The 23,326-nt window shown below is 49.1% G+C and overlaps 1 protein-coding gene across 5 annotated transcripts in view; it reads right to left on the bottom strand.

Moving 5' to 3' along the window:
• ZNF618 (zinc finger protein 618) overlaps positions 1–2,126 on the bottom strand; it is a 160,335-nt gene extending 158,209 nt beyond the window's left edge. For all 5 annotated transcript variants that reach the window (XM_074846613.1, XM_074846611.1, XM_074846610.1 and 2 more), the window contains exon 1: positions 1,985–2,126. In XM_074846613.1, the coding sequence (XP_074702714.1) occupies positions 1,985–2,032 (48 nt within the window). In that variant the 5' untranslated portion in view covers positions 2,033–2,126. The remainder of the gene's footprint in view (positions 1–1,984) is intronic.
• Positions 2,127–23,326: the final 21,200 nt, after the last annotated feature.

The raw sequence follows: 23,326 nt of genomic DNA on the forward strand, positions 1-23,326 counted from the left end.
TCCCCATTTTAGAGAGGAGACTGTGTCAAGGTTGGTAAAACTCAATGTTGACCTAATCTTTCCCTTCCTCTCCCTCCCCCACTTTTGGGTGGAAAGGCCATGTATCTCTCCCATATTGCTTTTTTCTTGAAACAATGCATGTTTCAGTGCTCTTTTGTTATTTATTTTTAAAAAGATCAATACCAAGACCCCACTATTCAAGGGCAACCCTACAATAATAAACCAGTGTGTGCACAGTCCAGAACTCACAGGCACCCCGTAACAGCAAAATAATAGGAATATAACAGCATTTAAAAAAAACAAAGCCAAAAAAAATTATGAAAAAAAGATTTTCAATTCAAACTCCAGGAAGGCTTTATAGTAAGAGTCAAGGAGAAAAAGGATTTTGGAATTGTGAAAAATATCATGGCTGAGCCCTTTAAAGGCACTTTAGTTTTGCTGCTTGAAAAAAAAAAAAAATCAAAATCACTAAATCTGCAATTATTTTTTCACAATATTGTTAATTATGCATATTCATAATATCATGGCGGACCTTCTAATAAACCTGTGTAAATACGAGATTTATAGGATCCACAGTATCTGGAGTTGTTACAGTGTGTGTGTTTAAAAAAAGAAGAAAAAAAAAAAAACTAAAAACCCTACTATGGAAATTTTTTTCTTTACAAAAGAAGTAGGAAATTAAATGCTGGAAACTATGTTTTAATTATGCCAGGAGAAACCCTCAGAAAAGCCAAGAAATTCAAAAATAAATCTGACATTCGACTCTTAATTTTGCTTGTCCTCGTGTTTTCCTGGACTGTGTTTAGAACCTCATTGTTTAAGAGCAGTTTTGCATGAAATCCAAAATCACCAAAAAAAAAAAAAAAATTTGGGTGTGTCCACAGCAAATTTTCTATGCTCTAATTTTCCTTCAAAACTCCTCATTTGAAACAAATAACTTTAAGCACTGCAGCAAAAAATCAGTTTTGGCACTGCGTGCTGCACAAGTTCAAAATTACAATGAAGTACAATTCATAATTGCTCCGTAACAGCAATTCTCCCACTTTCCCAAACTAATCACTTTATTGCAGCTCATCCAGGGGTGCCCATCTCAAACTTGAATTACTTGCATTTCCGAGCACTGTGCTGCTCCCGGGCTCCGTTTTCCTCCAGAAAAGGGGGTGTGTGGGGGGGGAAACCTGAATTCATTCAAATTCCAGCTTAATTTTCATTTACATATTAGCTGGGCTTTGCCTTCACACGGACAAAAATGAAATTTGCGGGGCCAGCCGGGCGCACCCGGGGGCTGCGGCGGGGAGCCCCGGCCGCGCACCGCCCCGCCCGCCCCAACTTTCTTGAAAAATAAGAAAAAGCAGAATATTTCCTTTTTTTTTTTTTTTTCAATTTTAATTTCTTTTTTTATTTACGAAATAGTCTCCTCTAGGTGGCGTCGTTTTAATGGAAAAAAAAAAAAAAAAAAAAAAAACACCCTACCGTTCGGGAGGAAAATTAGAGAAGGGGGAAAAAAAAAAAAAAAAAGAAAAAAAAAAAAGGCAAAAGCCCCGCGAAGGGGAGCGGGGGAGCGGCGGGCCACAGCTCGGCGGGCCCGGAGCGCGGGGCCGGGCGGGCCGGGCCGGGCCGGGGGCAGGCGGGCGGGCGGGCCGGGGTGCGGGCGCCGGGCCGGGCCGGGCCGCGGCCGGCGGCTCGTGTCCCCGCCGACATGGCTGCTGCGCGCCGCTTTGTTTTCCGCCCCGGCCCGAGGGGGGCGGCGGGGCCGGGGAGGGCCGCGGCGGTCCGGGCAGCCGTGCCCCGGCGGCGCCCCCCGCGCACTGCGCCAAAGCGCCGCCGGCGGGGCTCCGCGACGGGGCGGCTGCGGCTGCCGCCCTCCCTTCCCTCCGCTTCCCTCCCCGCTCCCTTCCCTCCCTGCTCCCGTCCTTCTCCCGTCCCTTCCTCCCCGCTCCCTCCGCCTCCCCCCGGGGGACGCGCCGCCCGGCCGCCGCCTTACCTGCGCGCCCGCCGCCGCCGCCGGAGCGGAGCCGTCCGGCTGGTTCATGGGGCTGGGGCGGGAGGCAGGCGAGCCCCGCGCCGCCGGGGCCTGCGATCCGCCGCGCACAATGCCGGCGCCGTCGCCGCCGCCGCTGCCTCCTTTCCGCCCTCCCAGGAGCGGCGAGTGGGGGCGATGCCCCCGCTGCGCGGGTGGGCGGCTCGCCGGGCTGCTGCAGCCCCCCTTCCCCCCGGGGGCATGGGCCGGGGCGGCCGCCGCGGGCACGGGCGCTGCCGCTAGCGGCGCGGCGCGCAGGGCTGGGCGGGCGCCTCCCGCTGCCGAGCCCGCGCCGCCGCCGCCGCCATCACGAGCCGCTCTGGGGGCAGCTCCAGCCGCAGCGCGCTCGCAGCCAGCGGCGGCGGGAGAAAGGGGCTGAGTCTGGCCCAGCGCGGGAGCCGCGCCGCGCCGCCGGCCGGCCCCGCGCTGCCCTCCGCCCCCGCGCGGCCCCGGCCCGGCCCGGCCCGGCCCCGCGCTCCGGGCACCGCCGCGGCCGCCCAGCCCGGCCGCCGCCGCCGCCGCCGCCCGGCGGGCGCGGGGCCGCTCCGCGCTGTGGGGCCGCCGCCGCGGCGCCCCCCGGGGGGTGGGATGGGGCCCGCAGCCGGCCCCCGGGGAGCGCGGGCAGAGCGCCGGGGCCGGGCCCCGCGGGCGTCGAGGCGGCCTTCGGGGCCGCGGCGGGGGGCGAGCGCCCGGCGGGCCGGAGCCGGGCCGGGAGCGCGGGGGCCGCGGCTCGGCGCCCCCCCGGGAGCCCGCGCCGGCGTCTGGGGAAGGGGCGGCCGCAGCTCGCGGCGGCGGGAGGCGAAGCGGGGCCCGAGGGGACGGGCGGGACCGGCCGAGGGCCCGGGCAGCATCGCCCCTGCCTCGTGCTCGGCCACCGCAGCGCGCCCCTCGTCCGCGGCTCCGCCGGGCCCCCCCGGCCGCGGGTGTGTGTCCCCCCGACGCTGGGGAGCGGTCGCGCCGTGGGGCCGGACGGCGGAAAGCCTTTCCCCGCCGCCCTCGCCACGCTCAGCCCGCCGCAGAGGGCTTCTCGGCGGCACGTGCTCGCGACGCTCGGTGCTGCTCGGCCAACTTGGGCTGTTTGCCCCCAAAAAGCAGCAAGCGGCGCGCTGCTTCCCCCGGCAAACAAACGGGCAGCGTCTGCCCCTGCAAAACTGCAAACCCCACTGCACCTCGCGCGCACCCGCTCCTTCTCTCCCTTGTGAAGAACTGCCAAAAAGAGTTAACAGTATTAATAAAATAACCTGAACCCCTGGGTTTCCCTGCCCCAGCCCGTGAAACCCTCTTTCCCAGGAGCTCCACAAAGCTAGAAATTTGGGGGGAGTCGACGCAGGTTTTGTTCTCGCTGCCCAGACTAAAGATAGCTTCAAAGATATTGCGAAACACAAGTTTTATTTTTCTTAATATCTCTCATGCAGATTCCATTCCAAAACGCCGTACGGTCAGATAATGTAATTACAGAGCTAAATAAAAACAAAGGGGCAGGGGAATTGCTGGAGACGTTGGGCAAGGGAAGATGTTTTCCGAATGAGCTTAGAAGGGATGTGGGAAGGCAAGAGGCAAAAACCACTCGTGAGGCTCTTTCACCCCCAGCGTCGGCGTGAAAAGGAGCCAGAAGGAATCCCCCGTGACCAGAATAAAGCAAAGTTGGGTGTTTAACAAGAGAGTTTGAGGAAGGTTTGGGGGGAAAATGCCATTTTGTCATGGAGTTTGCAGGATGAGAAGGCGCACGGAGATACCCTCAACAGCCTCTGGGAAACTTGCTTGCTGCCCTCCTTGCTGAAGTCAAAGCCTGGAGAGAAAAGTTCTCCAGCCCTCTGTGTACCGTGATGTCCGAGGGCCCGTTTCAAGCAGTCGCTGCGTGCTTTTCCGCGTCTTCGGCTATGGAGCATCACAGCTCACAGCGCCTTGGCCAACCATTCATCACCCCCACTGCTGAAAGACAAAACCGTGACTCACTTCTAGCCTAACCCTGTTCTGCTCCCCGTCAGTACATCTGGAACGTGGAAGAGCCTCCTGCCACCCCGCGTCCGTGAGCCATGTATGTGATTCATCCCTTTTGCCTTCTTTGGGGTCTTTCTTCCCTCTGGAAGGACAGTACTGGAGGTCTCCAAGCTTCCTCAGCCCAAACCTTCTCCCATCTCTTCCGACCATGGGGATGCAGGAATCGAGCAGCAACCAGGAAACTGCCAGAGACACCAACCAGGTCTTCTTTCTCATGCGTATTTTAAAATGGTCTTCCAGTCTGCTTTGGCCGTCCAACTAGCGCGGCCGTCGTGCTGGGTGATGGAGTTGGGGACCCGTGCAAGAGAGTGGCCAGTTCTTGGTCAGATCTCGGAGTCTGAAGCGTTTCCCCTGAGGGATTTGGCTGCTGGTCAGTCTTGGCTTTGTGAAACCGGCCCTCCAAAACCAGAGTGTGTTTCTACTGCTGAGCGTGGATTTCGTGATGTTTGCGCACAGCAAATACCCTCCAGAGGTGATCCCTTCTGCCTGAAGAACAGGCCGTTCCCCTCTGTCGGGGTGAGGTCTAATGCAGAATTCCACAAGTCGAGACATTTTGAGTTAGGAAATTTCTGTTGATTAGGTCTAAGGAATTCCAAGGATGTTTTAATCCTGGCAGGATGAGATATCTGTTGTCACTCAGGCTGAAGTCCCTCATGATGAGGTGGCCTTTTCTCCTGCGTGTTAGGGACAGACGTTTTGGTCATGCCAGCCTGTCACTCTGGTAGCGTTCAGTGGGCCCTTCTGTCCTGACCGGTAACAAGTTTTTGCTTTATCTCCAAAACTTCCCCATGATCAGTGACTGGAGCCTGAAAACCCACATCCTTACTTTTTTAGTGACCTCAGACCTTCCTTGGGTGATGACTAGTGACGGGCCCATCCAGCCAGGACCTCTCCCCACCACATTTCGAAACTGACTTTCTAATACGGACCAGTCTCTTTTCTCTTCTCATTCCAGTTCCCGGTGTCAGCGGGCAGAGGGCACAGTGGTGCTCACACCTCCGCAGGATTCCTAGCCTGGGAGCCTCGAATTCCTCCAGGGACCTCAGCGGCTGTGCGGCACCAGGCTTGTCACGGGTAACTCAGTGACTTCTCTCTGCTTTCCCACCTGTACAACAGGGCAGCAGCAATGCTCCCCCATCCCCAGGGAAGCTCTATACTCATCGCAGACTGGGAATGCCGTCCTGGTTGGAACCAGGAGTAAGTTCCTGGTAGGAGCCCACCTCCCACGTGCTAGAGTAGGTGGGGTCCTGGCTGCAATATGCAGTAAACCGATGTGATAATACGATTAAAGATTGTTATAAGGCACATTCATCCGAGGGCTGGTTCTGCAAGCCTGATAATCTTTTGGCGTTCTGTATTTGCATGTGTTGCCCTAGCGTGTTTTCAAGGCCAGGAGGCACAAACCGTTCCTATTCTATATGAGTGTCGCAGTCCACACAGCATCTGTCACGAGGCGATGGAGCGCCCAGGGAGTCTGCGTGCTGCGGCGTAGGCTTCTGCTTGAGCTGTTGTGTTGAGGACGTTGGTAACAGGAGAAGACTGCTGGGTCAATGAGTTGGGGGAGATGCCACTTAGCCCCTGGAAAGGATGTTACAGTGCACAACTAACTCCATTTTGCAAAAGTGCAGTTGAGGATGGAGTTATGACACACTGGAGGTGAAGCCCAGCAAGGCGATGAGGATTCTGCATAAGGCACTTGTGCGGTTTCCAGCGAGAAGCCTCTTCAGGGGGTACGTGCTCAATAGTCTGGAGGAGGAAATTATTGATAGCAGTCTGCTTGAGTAAATCTAGAGCTCACGATCCCATTAATCCCACTGCAGCGCTCGCTCATCTGCACCACAGGTTATCCTGACAGGGCGCAGGGGATCGCTCTGTTTCAGTGCCCACTCTGGACTCGGTGTCCAAACCGCTTGACGTCAAGCCCTGTGCCGGGGCAAAATGCTGAATCCTTCTCGTGCGCTGCCATAAATAAGACAGAGTCGGCAAACCACAATCAGGAAATGGCAAAAGAACTATTTATAATCACTGCTATCTGCAAAGATATTTGTGAGACCAGCAAAAAAAAAAAATCCCCGCTTCACTCTTCCTGACCCCAGCACCGTCTGTTTGCTTCAGTCTGAGGCATTAAGGCCCATCAGAAGTGTTGGCCAACGGTTATATAAAAGGAAGTGTTGGACTGTATTTGTCCCTGTCAGCACTGAACTGCTCCTTCCTTTTCTAGCTGTGATCCCTTTCGTCCCCTCCTTTGCCAGGACTGTGTGTGCTCTGAGCACTGGCTGTCAGTGCCTACAGGTCCCTCGAAAGGATCTACAGTGACCTGACACCCAACACAGACTGATGCTCTCTGCAGCGGGTTGATACCAATAACGTGCTGTGTGGAACAGGAGCCCCAAAACCATACGGTTTTAGGTACAGTCATTTTCCCTGCAGGATGATTAGCAAGTTCTTCATTTGCATCAAAGCCTCTTCAGAAATCGCAGCGGCTGGGTTGTTAGGATCAGCTCTGTTTGGGTGACAACGATAAACCCCTGTCCTGGGGAAATGCCGGTGAAAGCCACAGCCTCTGCTTGCGGAGCCGATGGCCTGATTTCAGATGCACGTGGTGCTTCGCTCCCCCTCTTCCGAGTGGCTTTGTGAAGAGCTGTGCGCGTCTCAGGACGCGGCTGAACTTCAGGAGCAAACGCAAGGGTGTGGGAGCATTTATAAGCATGTAGGCGCGTATTTTACCTATATAAAAAAAGAAACCTTTGGTTTTAAGAGCGTTGAAATTGTATAAACATGACACTGTCCAGAGCAAACTGCAAAGCAATAAAATCCCAAGCCGTGGGGCACCTCTTACCCGTGCTTTAATGACCGCACAACACGTTTCTGCTGACGGTGAGAGGTTTATTGCTACAACAAAGAGCTTTCCTCTGCCTCCGACAAATAATGCAACGGCCACCTCCCAGCATGGGAATCTACCCTGCCTTTACCTGGAGGTGCAAGGCAGCAGGTCCCCACTTGGGGGTCCACACCAGATGGGATGGCAGCCAAAAGTGCTTGGCCACCCGCCTCTACGGGAGGAGGATGCTTGGAGCCCATCTGCCCTCTGCGGGGCTGCACCGGAGGCAGTGTTTGGGTGCGAGGCTGCGAGCAGAGCTTGAGCAGCTCTGCCTTGTCCGGGAAATACATGCTGGGCTGAAGGAGAACACTGCCTGGCTGAAGCCCCCGGGCACAGTCAGCCTGGCTGATAACCCCAGGAGACGCTGAGGGTTGGCACGTGTGTGCCAGCCACACATGCGGCGGGGCTGTGTGCTTGGGGTACGGCTCAGGATGTGCATTATGCCGAGGATTGCATTTGGCAGGAAAAAGGTGTCCAAGAAAATTCAGACACTGAAGCAAAGAACCTTAATAAATGGGATTTAAATAATAGATTTAGCTGAAAATCCCCAGAAGACAGATTTTTTATCCACACATCAGGTGCTGTAAGCTTAGAAAAAGATAACAAAATGTTCCTCAGACAGAAAAGGTTGAGTTTCTGCTCTAATTGAAAAATCGTATGTGGTATTGATATTCCTAGAGAGATGTTATGTTAAGAAGGAGTTTATACTGAGAGATGTATCATCACTATTTTGGGGTAAATTAGATTAAAGTGATTTGCAGTTATCCCCATGCTAAGTAGTATAAATGGAAGAAATTGAAAGTTAAATTCGTACTTAAAAGAAGTGCATGCAGTTCACTGAGGAAATCCTAACTCTACTCTGCCATAACACACAACCATCGTCTGAGTATTGGAGAGGAATTGTAGCTTTCTGGGCCCATAATCAGATTCATCCGTCTCTTCTTTACAGTGTCAAGGCAGAGCAGAATTAAGAATATTTGCATGCCTTAAATTGAGTCTTTCTGCTTTAATTGTGTAATTATGGAAATCACTATTTAGGGATCCATAGTTATGGCTATGTTGAATTTTGCACTTCAGGCAGGCGCACAATCTCTTCATTAAAGAGTATTCCCTGCAAAATCCTGGCATCTACTTTTTGAATATCGAATACATGTCCTGGGTATGGATTTGCAAATTCATTAATTAACTTATCAGTTAAAACTAATTAAAAATTGGTCCTTTAGCAAATCTAATGCACTGTGTCAGACCTGTCTTTTTTTTTCCTGAAGATCCTATTAACAGAATAATGCAGACCCTACAACCTTCCTGTGTAATTAATATTCACTGAAATCTTATATATAAATTTCACTTGGAGACTTTATTTTACAATGAATGGTCTCTTACGAGACTGTACTTCCTAACTGAAAGTTTATTAAGCCAGGCTGGTGTGCAAGGTTTTCCTTCAGTTTCCCGTAAGAATTTGCCTCCCTTCCAGCTCCCGTGGTCCCCGACAGCGGGGTCACGAGCGCAAGCCCCGACCATGTTTGCTGGTGTGGTTGTGCTGCTCTAGCGGAGTGAAGCTTCATGGAGCAACAAGCTCTGGAGGTTTGTGACTCTTCTGGAGTAACACGAAGCAGCCAGACACATGGGAGAGTCGGGCCATAAGCGTTAGTTTGAATAATGAACATGAGCTGTCTTTGAAAGTCATTATGACACCTGTAACGTGGTGTGTGGGCCACGGGATGGGAGGTTGAAGAGTGAAATATTTCCTAACTATTTTTTACCATCACAAATAGAATATACTACTACATACAGGACTGAACTGGTATAATTAATTTTATTAGCACTCATATGGGGTGCTCCAAACCATCCACTCACGGCTTCACCGCGCGTGAGTAATGTGTCCATCCCAGACGCACGCCAGTAAAAGCCTTTGTGCCGCACCGCCGCAGACAGCATCACCTCTGAAAACAGCCCGTAAACTTCCAATGGGCTTATTCAAGACAAAGAGCCCGACCAAAATGTAACATATTGTCATTTATAATCCTGCCACAGCTGTGAGCCACCGCGGGTAAGTCTGGGCTGTGCCCAATCCAGTTGTGCAACTGGCAGAAAATCATGGATCCTCATCGAATGGCACTCGGTAAAATTTAGGATTTCTTTAATGGTTACATTAACATTACTCAACTCTCACTGAAGTTTGCTACCCCATTTCTTTGATCAGCCTCAACTTTTGCTTTCTCAGACTGTTTTTCTTAGTTTCTCGCAGGCCTGGTTTCTCATCTCTCACATCCCACCCCATGACTCAAACACTCCAAGTTCTTCTTTGACCATTGTGATCTCAAAAGGTATAGGGAAAAAGAGACAGAAGGTGAGAGAGCGTATACCTAACTGCTGCAAGGCATACTATTAAAAGCAAAAATTTGCATAATATCACAATACTAATATTTACAAGCCATCTTCCCCACCCCATGAGTCCTGAGGATCCCAGTGATGTGACCCATGACCCAGGGTTCCATCCATCAAACCAGCCCATCAGTCAAAAACGTTCTGTTCCTGTTGACGATCTTCTTCATCGTGGCACGGGTCTCCTCTATAGAGGTGGTGGCATTGTGGATGGAGATTCTCAGATGAACTGAGAAAAAAAAAAAAAGGTAAAATTGAGTAAGTCAGAAAAGGACACATCTGAAAACACATTTTAAAAAAGAAGCGGCAGCACGTAGCTCTCCTTGACCGAACCATGCTGAGTCTCCCGACAACACGGGCTTTGATAAAGAGAGTCCCATTCCCTCCCCCAGCACCCATGCTCTAGCCGTACGTAGCAATGGGGGATTTTCGCCCCTCCCCGGGAAGCAGGGCTGGCAGCCCCATCCCACCGTAGGACAGAGCAGCTCCTCAGCCGTGCGGGACCCTCCGGTTCCCCCGCCGAGCCGGGAGCCCCTCGCCGCCAGCCCCTCTCCCAGCCCTCGGCGCTCGTCCTCCTGCCGCGCCGCTCAGCCTCTGCTTGTAAATTAACAAATTGCAAATACAACATTAAATAATGGCAAATGCATACTAACAAACAAACAAATAAATATTTCCAGTGCTTTATTAATAGAATTTTGACAGCTTCATTAGGTTGGTGAAATTTCAAGATACTTAATGAAATAATGCTTCATCCCTTGGCTTGTGATATAAATTCTAATGAAATGCGCAATTCCAATTCATCACCAACAAACTGTGATGCTCTGCTCAGAAGGCACTATCATACTGCCAAGGTTTTCATTTCCCTGACATTATGATCTTAACAATTTTATTTTAACAGTTAGAATGGTAGTGCCTACTAAGTTAAACAGTAGAATAAAAGATCCCTCTAGAAGGAAAAAAGTATATGTTTAGGTGGAAGAGACTTCAGAAGAGATTATGGGTTGTTTTATGTTCTAAATATGACACATTAATATCTACTCATTTAATACTATAATTTTTTTAAAGTTCCTTTCACTGAAAGATGATCTTTATTTCTCTGAAAATTGCCTAGTGGAATCCCCACTTGTGCAAATGATAAGTGACTGCCGCACACCAAGAGCGAAATGCTCCAGAGCTCAATGGAGCTGCCCTTAAATGAACAAAGTAAATGGAAAAAAATTAAGTAGAATTAATATTATTAAAGATAATAATATAAATTATTAGTAGTATTCTATTAAGGTCAGATTAATCCCACTACAATTCAATTGGAATAATACATGCAATTTATGCAATCGCAAATGTTTTAACATTTAAATTACCTTTTTGGCATTCTGGAAACCGGTATTTTACGTTCCAGAGCAAGGCAAACACTTCCCCGTGCCAAGAGCAGAGCCCCCCCGGACCCGCTCTCCTCCCGGCGGCGGCTGCTCCCGGCCGGGGGGGGCGAACACCCCGGGGCCGGGCCGGCGGGGAGCGGGGCCGGCGGCTCCCGGGCGGCACCGAGAGGCTCTCGGCCCCCTCTAGGGGCTAAACGGCGAATCGAGGTCTGAAATTCAGCCGCAGCCTCTGATCCAAAGCGGGGCGTCGGCCTTTGGATGCTGAGACTCGCACCGCTGGGCTCCGGGGGCGGGTACCCGCGGGACGGGGGCTCTCTGCAGCGCTGGGAGGGATCAGCTCGGGAATCGGAACCGGTATTTCTAACCCCCCAGGCCTGGCTTAGCCCGCAGAGGGTGACGTGGGAATTTACAGGGCTCGCGCCGTCCCGTGGCCGCGGAGCTTCGCTCTCAGCATCTCTGCCCCCGTGTTTGTACTGGGGGTATTTAAAAGACATGCAGATGTGGCACTCAGGGACGTGGCTTAGCGGTGGGCTTGGCAGTGTGAGGTTTACGGTTGGACTCCATGATCTTAAAGGTCTTTTCCAACCTCAGTGATTCCATGGAAAGGGCGTGACTCCAAATCACAAGTGTCAGATCGGTTTGCTCAAGTGGGGACCAGTGTGTCTTGGTATTTGCTAAAAAGTCAGGGCCACAGGTGATGTCTTTGGGGAGGCACCAACGGGTGATGTCTTTGGGGAGGCACCAAAAGCTCAAGGGTCCCAAAGCTGCTGGTTTGAAAACCTGCCCCCGAGCAGGGAGGTCCATCAGGCACAGCGGACCCGTCCCCAGGGCTCTGAGGGGTGCAGCATTGCCACCAGCTCCACCTGCAGCACGCGGAACCGAACCCTGCCCTGAAATGCTTTGGATTCATCTAGATTGTCCAGAAAGCAGAACAGCTTGTCAAAAATCAGCAACTTTTTCTGATTTCTGAAGCAGTTGTCTTTCCTCCTTTTCCACTTGCTGGAGAGACCAGAGGCTTCTCTGAGACAGGGAGCATCTGATGTGATATTTGTGCAAAGGCTGGCAAGGGAGCCCAGGGTGATCTCCTGATACTGTAGAAATGCAAACAATAAATAAGACAGTAGTACAATTTTAACTCAAAAGGAGCTTTGTGGCTGTCTGTGGGTGCCAGATCCACGTTCGCTCCCCTCGTTTTGCAGCAGGACGGTGGTACAGTCACTGCAGCGGGATGGTGACGTGATTGTGGGCTTACAGACTGAACTCAGTTCCAAGCACTTTGCAAGCTCCCTGGGTGCCCAGGGGCTGTGGTCTCATGCTGGGTCTCCGTAGGAACACCATTACAAGGGCCCTGCACCCCATCACCCTCCCACCCTCTGCCCACAGTGGCGGGGAGTTGGGGCTCAGCAGCGAGGCCAGTATCTGTGGCTGTAGTAGCACGGGGGTCTGTACAGGGTGGAAAACCTGCTTACACGCTCAGGTAGACACTTGGGCATGGACACAGGGCTGGTGGTGACACAGCTGCGGCTTCACTGGGGGCGAGACCCATCCTACCTGCAGCCAAACCCTCCGTTTTGTCTACGTGAGCTGTAGTGGAGACCTACGCTAATCCTGTTCTCTGCTTCATTGCTTCTTGCAACCATAAATATATCAGAGACTGGAAAGGGTTCAGCTATTTTAATAATGGTGGTTACACAAATAATCTCAGTTTTAGATTAAAAATAATCATGATTTTGTCTGCTTTTTACAAAATGTTCTGCAACAGCAGGCCATAAGCCAGCAGCTGTCCCTAGATAAAATCTATACAAAGTAAGAGAGGGCAATTTGCCATGATTTTTAAAGACATGGGTTTAAATACTGTAAGTACAATGACAGAGGACAAGCTCAGGAGAAATGGAAATCTGTGGCATGGTTCACAACCGTGACCGAAGGGTGGGAAATGCCGTATTTCAGAGAGTCCGTGCAACTATGCAATGCACCATTCGCAACACTGCCCGAAAGCCCTCAGAGGAACAAGTCTTTTGTAGACTCTCTAAATTTAAGCTTCCTCCAATGCCCCAAGGAGCTTATGAGCTACTTGACCAAGATAATGACACTCTGACATTTTTGGATCTTCTCTGTGTCACTGTTATTAATTTTATGATCTAATTTATCATTCTTATCATCTTTTTCAAGTAGCTGGTATATACCACAATTAAGGTTCTTTTTCTTGTTGATAATAACAGCTCCTATTATCTATAACTCATCAGCTAGATTTTTCTTTAGTGCATTTGGCTTCCCTTACCAATTTTCTACCACTCAGAAATCTTAAATTATCTTGATTACTACTTTTTCCCTTTTTTGCCGTTCTTTATATGCTGTTTCTTTTTCTAATTGCTGCTTTCATTTTCACCTAGAAAGACCTCAAAATCAAACACCATGCTCTTAAAATTATAGTGGAAATACAACTTTTTAGCCAGGTTGTGAACTCTTAGTGGGAACTTTTCCTTTTTCACTCATTTACTTCTGTGTTTATTTTTCTTTCCAGTGAGTTTCACTCGTCTCTTTATTCAGCTTCACCGATCCAGGGACAAGCACCAGGTGTATATGACTGGTTGGGACTGTCTTTTATTATCCCATAATTAATGTAATCAGGTCATGATCACCGGTCTCTAGGCAACCACCGATTTCTAGTTCAGTGATCAATTCATCTTTATCCATCATAATAAGATCTAAAATAGAATTACCTCACGTTAGGTGCTATCCCCTTTGTGTTAGAAAATTATCATATATAATTTTTAGAGATGCCACTGATGTTTTATTCCTGCCTGCAGGAGGTCTCCAGCTTTCACCTCCCACAGTAATGTCTCACGGAAAAGGGCAAGTTTTCTCTTGATACCGTGCAGACAGGTGCACCCGGGGTGGGATATGATGGCACGTACCAGCCCACAACCAGCCTTCTCCCACAATGTTAGCTAACACACTGCCCCATGCACATGTTACTGCTTATCAAAATAGCGAGAATTGCCCCTTTATGGCCAGATAAGCTATCACAACTATTTCTTCTCTTTATATTCCTTCCTGTCTTGCTTCAATATGCTCATGACCCCCTGAATTTCTTCTTATGAAGAAGATCCTTCAACCCTTCATAAGACCCCCCAACTTATCCACCCCCCTCATTGTGCAATGCCAGGCAAGCACAAATCTGTGGGCATGAATGGAAGAGCTTAAAAATTTTGTCTGCGTCAGAATGATGGAGGGAATCCCATCCAGCCCCGCTGTAATGTGCCAAGTTATAAAGATGTTTTGAAAGATTTTTTATCGGTTAGGGTAATTCAAAATTTTGAGAAGTGTAATGAAAACTGGTGATATAAAAAATCAAGCTTATTGATTACAAGTGACTTTTAAATCAACATTATTATTTGTATTTCTGCCCATTAATATTTCCTCTTGGTTGGTTTTAGGCTGAAAAAAGACTGACTGTCTCTAGTCTTTGGAGCTGAGATCACATTTTAGATCTGTGTAGATCCTGGGAAAGAAGTCCTGTTCCTGTTTGGCATATAAATGGTGGTGTAAGTGAAACGGTAACAGTGATACTCAGTTTCACAGGGAGTCCTTTGTTATCAGTAGGACCAGGGCTGGAATAGAGCTGGTATCTCCTGCTATCTCAAAGGCTAGGGTAAATCTGTTGAAGTTTTCTGTGTTCATCTGGGCAGGGACACATCCAGTCCCAGGAGGTGAAGAGCAGATGAGCTCATCTGGGCTCTCCAGCTTCCAGAAGGTGAGTCCTCCCAAGGCCAGTGGAAACCAACACGCAGAGCGTCTGTCCTGGGTGTCCAAAGACTTGGCATGAACACATCACCCACTTCCACTCATGACAAATACTGCATTGTGCCTTGGCAGCCCTGTGGCAGGGGGTGTGGGGTCATCCCTTGCTCTATTACTGGTAGACATCATGGTGGTCCCCCCTTCAGGGGCAGAGTAAGAGGCAAGTCTCTCCTCGAGCCTCGCTCTGTCTCAGTGTCCCACTCTCAAATGGAAATACTGAAAACCAGCCTCTTGTGTGGGAGTCTGCAAGGAAATATTTTCAAGACTGCGTCAGACTGCCTGAGCAGAGGGACAGAAAGATAGCTAGATGAAAAATAATTAGAATAATTATTTGAAAATCAATAATTGTCTGAAACAGCAATCAATTAACCTGGAGACATTTCAGGATGAGATCTATACTGACTGGCCAACTGAGGTCCAAATAATGACTTAAAATTTGCCCTGGATAACATTAAATTGTCTTTCACCTTAGGCTCACCACAATCAACAGCCAACCCTGAGTCACCCACTGCCCTGGTTTCAGAGGTGGTCAACTCTGGGAAGAAGAGGGCTTCATCTTGTTCAGGGCTGCCCCAGGTCTGTCATTGTGGAGGAGGAATTGGAGACACTCCTACAAAGAAATCAAGAGACATATGGAGAGAAGAATATCTTGCAGGGTGAGGACTTGCCTCCTTGTTCAACAGAAGAAATCCTGGAAGGAAATTTTAGGGCATTTGGATTGGTAGTGCCAAAAGAGGGACAAGCTGGATCTTGTCTACTGCAAAATAAGAGTTGTTTTTAGGGGCTCCTGGAGGCAGATCATCTCTCACAGAGCCCTGGACAATTGTCTGGTTTATTCTTGAACTGTAGCATGTTTCTAGGAGAGGCTGAATAAAACTGAGGGCTGTTTTCTCAGATTTAAAAAAAAATAAAAATTTCACAAGTGTGACCTTCTGTGACTGATTACGTGAAAACTGCAAAACCAGCCTTTAAAATGTTCAGCAAACCCTTTTCTAGAGTCTCTGCTGCATACCCTACTGGACATCAAAAGCAGTAAAAAGGTGGAAGAAGCCCAACAGTTGACCTAAAGCAGAGGCTATGTTGTGGCGTCCCTTTTGCTGCTGCAAATTCTTAGCCTACTTTCCGCAGTTGCTCAGTTTTTTTGTGCCTGGGTGAAGGGGAAGGTCATCTTCAGGTCCAGCAGTAGACACAACTCACAACACGTTTATGTCGTGTGGGACCAACTCCCTGCTTCAGGTACCACCTGGTATAACACACTCCCATCTGAGCCCTCCGTACCCTCCTTCGAGCTCTGCCTTGTTGCTCTGGCAGATGAAGTGATCCGTGTTCATGTTCTGTGCTAAGTTTGTAAAGTGCTTTAGGATCCAGTGATAGGTGTTGAATATTTAAAGCTGGGAAAGGGGAAAAATGAGCAGGTAGCTGCCAGCTGCTCTGCCTGCAGCTGGTTGCTCTCCCCTCGAGGAGCCTGGACAGTCTTCCCTCCCATTTCACATTAAGCTGGGCTTTTTTCCCCCTTCTTTGACTTCTCTGCAAAGAGAACGTGGGGATGGACAGACAGGAATGTTGCAAAGAGCATGATTTTTTCTTTTAATCCAGCATCCTAAATAAAATTAATAGATTTAACCCTTTTTTTCTTTTTTTTAAATGTATTGATAGTCTCCGGCTAGTCCCTTATTGTTTCCTCAGGGCTTGAATTATGGTGCAGTAATTCACACTGTCGCGTGGACGGCACTCGGCTTTCAGCCTTGTGTCTGACAATGCTTCGGGCATGAATTATTGTACTATAATTCACACCTTGTCATATCTTATTGCCGGAACATCCCCTAAATGACAAAGCTGGATTCATTAAGTAGAAATTCAGTCAAAACTTGGGAAAGGCAGTTGATGGCAGGAAGGACCATGTACTTAAGATCTTCATCTGTGTCATTTCAGTCTAGAAAGGAAGAGCCCCAAACAATTAACATAGGGGAAGAGGTTTATACATCCGTGTTTAGGTGCCTATGTGTGTAACTATCTTGGGTGGAATTTCTCCAAGAGAGATGACTTTTCCAAACTAGATGCCTGTTTGTGGTCAGGATGTATTGACCAGATGGTCCACAAAAGGCTTTTCAGCTGTCTGGTTTCCCATGCAGACCAAATAGTTTGTTTCATGGGGACATCAGCAGCCATTTGCATGTAAAAGATGCTCACAAGGTGGTCAAAAGTCTGTAAACCTCTTCATGGACACAAGCACGGGCAGTCTCCTGTGTACTCCCTTCTGCACACACTCTTCCTCCTCCATCACGCCTGCTGTAAGTCACTTCTGCCAGACCTTTGATGTGTGTCCCTGACTCCCAGGGCTGACACACAAGATAAGCCCCACAAGCCATCAGCGCCAGGTACCACGGCAGGAAGGAGGCCTCAAGATCAGACCGTGCCAAAAGCACCTTTGCTGTGCGCTGAGCACCCTCCCTCCTGCAGCCCAGCTCCGTGCCACCGCTGGGGCTGGATGGGGATGGTCGGCTGGTGTCACACACCCACCCCTCAGAGCACAAGTACAGCTCCTGCCTTCTTGGTGAGCCATGTGTCCTCGGGAAGGCACGAGCCTGCCTGGTCCAGGGAGTGCATCACTTCATTGCAGCCTGAGTTCACAGAAAGGCACCCCTCAAGGGAAAAAGCAGATCTGGGGAGAAATGTCTGTTTTGACAAATAGCAGTAGGAGGCTGGAAAATCAGCAGGGACTGGAAGATATCTTGGTGAGGTGAATCTCAGCAAGTCTCACCCTGGGCTGTGCACAGTGAGCCAGCCCGTGGCAGACGGTGTAGACATCTTTCCACACAGAGTGTGCTAAATGCAGTCACTCACAGAAGCAACATCTTGCTGGTGTTTGGGGTAATCGAGAGGAATCACTGCCAAACATCTAGGTGCTTAAAACAGCACCAGGCATCTGCTGTGAGTCAGATAATTCACACCCTTCATGCCCACTGCAGTTTAAAACACTTCAGTCGAAATATTGCTTTCTGCTGAGCCAACTTATGCAGGAAGCAGCTTGAGCTCAGATGGTTTGTGTAGTACCCCCCCCCCGCCCCCCCCGCTGCTCCTCCTGCTCTCTCTGTCCTCCTTGCAAGGTATGAGCTCACTTTCAAATGGTTGAAGTGGCAAAAAATGTGACCACTTCCTCAGCTACTAGTTCCTGCCCATCGACCAGCCCTGCTAGCTGCAGGGGCAGTGGGAGCACTCCCAGATCTGCAGACAAAGCGAGTTAACACATTTCTTCCTGCCATCAGAGCGGCACTGGAAGGGACAAACAGGGAGTGACAAGGGACTGGAGGTGACAGGGTCTTCACTTGGAGTAGCTCAGTTTCTTCTGCAGAAACAGGGCACGTGCTGCTCAGGAGGTCTCGTGACAACAACCGGCGCTTGAAATGTAGCACCAGGACTTCAGCGTGAATTTGGCAGTGTTATGGTAGATGCCCACACTGCAGAGCTCTGGGGCTGAGACTGGCAGGAGCACACTGACTGAGCACTGGGCTGCCTCATCGAATGGGAATGTCGAAGAGCAGGATATACCTTGGACTTAACCACCTTCCTCAGGGCTGCAGACAGGCATTTTGGTGGGACAGACTCCAGACTGTGCTGAGACCCAAATCTCACGTGGTTTCAACTTAAAACCAGGGGAGCAGTGACAGTGCCCACCTGCTGGCCTCAAGCTCGAGAGGTAAAACACTACGTAGCACAGGTCGGAATCCACCGGCTTCCCCAGGTTCTCCTTTGCCAGGACATTTATGCTGCTTTGAGTTAAAAGAGCAGCTGGAGAAGGTGCAGGACAGCCTGTCCCAGCTGTCATCCTGGCACAGTGCAGTAGTAGGGAGGTATTTGAAAAAAAGCGACACAAATATAGACGATACTGCAAAAGCAACAGCCATTTGGCTAACTCCACCTGAGGAGGCCACCTCTGACTGGCACCTGGCCATCGGCGCAGATGTAAGCACAAGGCTTTATGCAGTGGGGCACGGCTCACCTCAGGATGTCACAGGTCAGCCCAGTGGTGACAACCTGGACCACTCTCTCCGAGCCAGCTCTCCATTGACTGTTAATGCAGCAACGAGCTCAGATAGAGGCACATCTCAGAGAAGTTAGAAATCCCACCAGCTGGCACACATGCTGTATCCAGCTGGCAGAGGAAAGAGCACAGAGCCCTGAAGAGGTGAAGACAGCCAGGGAAACCCAGGCACCGTGTCACCCTGGCAGGTCTGTCAGTGTTTGTGCTAGCACATGAATTCAGCTCAGTGCTTTCCTGGTGGATGTAAGCACCTCTAAAGCATCAGCTGCAGAAGTGTAAATAGTGTTTACTGACAACTGGGAATAAACATGTGTTACCATTAGTTATCCATTAATCAGTAGACTAATAACCAGTTAAGGCAGGTTGTTATTTAGTGGTTGAGTCTTCTGTGTCATCCTGCATTATTATAATAATAACAACTGCTCTGCGTGCTCCTGCACAGCACCACCGGTCACAGCGTCACCCAGGAGGGAGTGCACTACAGCCTGCAACTATCCTGCTGCTTCTTTCACCCCTCGTTGAACCCTCAGTCCTGCCAAGCGTGGTGGCAAAATACCATAAACCGCCATGAAACCAAACGGTGGTATATGTGTCAAGTCCAAAAAGGACTTGTTAGTAGGACAGTTAGCTGTCACAGTCTCGGGACAGACCTTTGCACCACCGTGCACCAAGAGTGAACCTAGCTGTGAGATGTGGCAGAGACAGGCAGCGAAGAGCTGTGAGCAGGTGAAACAAACCCAGCCAAACAGCCCGAACTGTGGCACGCAGCCACCTAATTTTTCTGACCACAAGGAGCACTTCAGCCTGTTAAAATCCCCTTTGGGATATTCTATGGGGTTGTCACTGCAAGAAAAGAGCCTCTTTCCTCCAAGATTGTTGACGTAGCTTATTACTGAGTACTCATCTGTTTGCAGATGTTCTATATTTTCCTGACATGAAGTTTCTTAACATCCCTTTTAAATTGTCTTTATGCTCACAACGTTGATGCATAATCTCTTTTTTCCTTGAGAAGTTACTGTAAGTGCCTCGTGCAATGATGAGATGAAAGCCTTCTTTGTGTTCCTGCCAATCCAGTTTGTATGCTTCTGTTTGTCACCTGCAGATAAAAGCTCAGGGATGTTGTTTAGAGCTAGTCTGTGAAGCAGAGACTCAACTGGAGGCAAGGACAGGATGGAAATATTAGCAAAGCAACCGCCTAATATTGACAATCCCAGCACCAGCCATTGTGAAGCTCTGCCCAAACAAGAATCCCTACCTAAAGCCTCTTAGGGTGGCTTACGTGGGTACATTACACTTCAAAGAGGGTACACACAGGGCCAGTTCCTGTAGCTCAGCTGATGAGCGGTAACTCATTAAGCTGCAGTAATTTGGCAGGACTGTGTTTACTTATATCTCAGCTGGAGCATCACATTTTGTGAAACATTTTTTTCCAAACAGAGCACATACCAAAATGTTTTGAACCGTGTCAAGTTGAAACCCAGTCATGCAGACCATTGCATGGCTTAAAAATGACATCTTTAAATGATGAAGATCTGCCTATAGATCCTTTCATTAAATATGGGACCAAGTTTCCTTTGTTTATCTTTAGTCGACTGGAAACTGGGTTAAACTAAAGCAAATTCATACCTTTCTGTGACAGACACAAAGATGAGCTAGGTGGACGCTGCCATGTAGGTTGTTGTACTATAGGTTATAACCGTGTAGGTTATAACATGTATGTTAGTTTTTATCCTAAGTCACCCATGCCATGACTGGGGACAGCTGAAGCTTTGTCCCCTTGGTGGTTCCTCTGAATCCCTTTCCACTTCCACATACCACAGCACCCTTTCCATCATCATCTGCCTGCGCTTGCTTGCCGGGAGACCCCATCGTTGCTCACCCGTAGACCAGGACAGTCCCTCAGTACCTTCTGTAACAGCTTCTCCTGTGGCCACTAACGGGGTGGCCAATAACCCCCCAGTGAAGAAGATGATGTCCATAGAAACAAAGCATCTGAAAAGGAGAGACACCAGAGGAAGACTGTCTTTCCAAAGGTCTTACCATCTTATCATGGCCACACAGACAGGACCTTCACCCTCTCCAGAAGGCAGACCTTTAAAAAGTCACTTGAAGACACTGCTGTGTTCAGTCATTTGCCCACCAGCCAGAAAGTCATACCTAGAGTCTTTTAATCTCCTTTCTCCCTCTGGCACACTGTATGTTTGCCAACTTTTTAAACTACTCGGTAGGAGACCCTGCCCAAACAAACTGGAGCTATTCTCTCTCTGTCTGGAGAGCACTGAGCTGTTACACCAACAAGTTGTGCGGCTCAAAATGAGCAGGTGTGTAGAGTGAAACATGTGGCACAGAGCAGTCAGCACCCATACTGTGTGTGTTCTGGCAGGGTTATTTTGGACTATCTCTGGCGTGGTCCTGTGGCACATTAGTGGATGGAGAGCACCAAGTGCTGCTGGGGCACATTTTCCAGTTTCATTTCATTTGACAGGACACCACTTTGTGTGCTCTAAGTCCAGTGTATGAGGTGAGCCAAGTATTTGACTTTGGTTGCACCAATTTGGGACTTATCAAAAAGAAAATTGAGCTGACGGACTTAGAGTGTGTCCAGACTTTCTGCATTGGTGTGTGTATGTGGGGAATATCAGGTACTAGAGAGATTTTTAATTTAGTAGGGAAGTGCATGAAAAGAACCACCAACAACAGCTGAAGTCAGTTAAATTTGCATTGGAAACCAGGCACAGACTTTAGCAATGAGGGCAATTAATCACTGGAATAAAAGCTGTTTAAGAAAGATTGAGCTCTCTCTTTCTTGGTCCTTTTTGCTCAGGACTGGATCATTTCTGGAGATGTTAGTCCAACAGCTCCCAGCCAAGTGAAAACAGGGTGAAACACGGGTGTGTGGGACCTAAGACAGAAACTCCTTTCTGGTTTTGGTTCCAGTGCTGAGCGCAGCCTCCTTTTGCAGCAGAAGATCTCATACAGGCCAAGGGATTATCAGCCAGATTGATCCCATCCGAGAGGGTGCCCCCATGTAGCCAGGGCATGGCGGTGTGGTGGGACAGTCCCCCCGACCACATCCACACTGCCTCTGGTTTGTGTGCGTTTGTGCTGTAGGTGAAACCTCCACCTGGATCTCCCAGCTCTTTGAGTCACACCAAGAATCAGCTCTTAGTCTGGACTATCAAAGACAAACCTTGTGACCAGAGACACAATTGTGCCTTTTTGCATCACTTGACAGGTTGCAGTTGTTCTGCTTGGTTTAAATGAAGTGCTTATTGGGCATAAGAGAGGTGAGGGGTTTTGCAGGGCTTCATACAAAACACTGTAAAGTTTTGGGTTGGCCTGATTAGAGTGGGAAAATTTTTGAAGTTTTGAAGACTTCCTTCATTTCCCACTCAGATCTAATTGTGTTAGCAAACACCAACAGCATTCTGGAGGTAGTGAGAGGAGAATAGTATTATTTAATAACCACTGAAGAGCAGAACAGAAAACATGGAGGGAGAGAGTCTTTGTCTTAAACCACCAAGAAAAATGTTGCTCCCCATGACTTTAGCAGAGATTATTAACATAGAATAAAACTCTTCAGAGAAGCACATTTCTTCAAGAAAGCTTAACGTTGGCCTGACAGTCTCTACTGCAATAGGCCACAAGAAGACCTGGGTTCTGTGAGATACCTGGAATATGAGACTGCTGTTGCATTGAAAACACATGGGGAAAGCACACAAAAGAGCAAGGAAGTGAGAAAGATCCCCATGAAGATCTCCCAGCTTCTCCCTGTCCTGGTCTGGTGGTCAAGCGAGACGATGTACAACAAGAGCTTTACTGGATCACTTCAAACGATCATACACCACTGGGGGCTTCTTTTAATCCCTCCCTGCTTTCTTCCCTCTGACAGCTGGGAAGAGATTGGGATTACTGCATTTTTATCTGGTTTGCTGGGAGAGTGCTTACTTGCATCCAGGTAGAACAAACAATATACAAAGATAAGTAGGTATGTACACCGACGACATAACTGTACACCGATGACATAACTGTAGAAACTATGGAACTGGAAGGGAAGTGCTCCACCTGGACCTGTAAAGGTTTGTTTATCTGTTCAAAAGTTTCTTCTTTTCTTCATTTCCTGATTTATCACACTGGTGGCCAGTGTGGCCAGCAAACAATGTCAACAAACAATGCTCAGCCCCATGTTTCTTCTTCCTCGGCTACATCTCTGCCCCGCTGCTGTCCTGCTCCTCTTGGCACCCCCTGCTCTGGTGGGTTAGGCAGAACGCAGACTTTCAGGATTTTGGAGCTGTTTGCATTGTGTGAAAAATGTAGTGGTGTTTTTTTTTTTTTTCCAAGGTAGGAAAATAGTTTGCTTTTCCCCTTCTCTCCTAATGCAAATGTGGCCAAATTGATTTCCCTCCAACTTTCCATAAAGCAGATGCGTTCCAAGAGGAGAATTTTGGGAAAAGGTACAACTTTGTGAAGACAAAGTGTTCTCATGGAGGCTGAAATAGTCACTTTAGCTAGAACATTTGTGGCACGTGGTCTGTGAAAGGTAGGGATTAAAATTAAGGTGGGTAATACCTCTGAATGGGATCACAGAATAAAGAGGATGGTAATCAAGTTAGAGAATTTACTAGGCAGATCAGCACCTCATAATGCAGCACGAGGTAGAGATCTCAGCAGAAAGACGAGTGTGGGCTGAAGTGTAGGAGCAAGCGAGTCTCCCAGCAGAGTTTCTAGCTGGGTGCTTTTCCAAGCCTGTTTTTGTGTCCATATCAAGCCCAAGTGGTGCTTTTGCTGTGCATTACACTCCCCAGTCTGGGCTTCAC

The sequence above is a fragment of the Strix aluco genome, chromosome 20 (genome assembly GCF_031877795.1).
Source record: "Strix aluco isolate bStrAlu1 chromosome 20, bStrAlu1.hap1, whole genome shotgun sequence".
NCBI classification, from domain to species: Eukaryota; Metazoa; Chordata; class Aves; order Strigiformes; family Strigidae; genus Strix; species Strix aluco.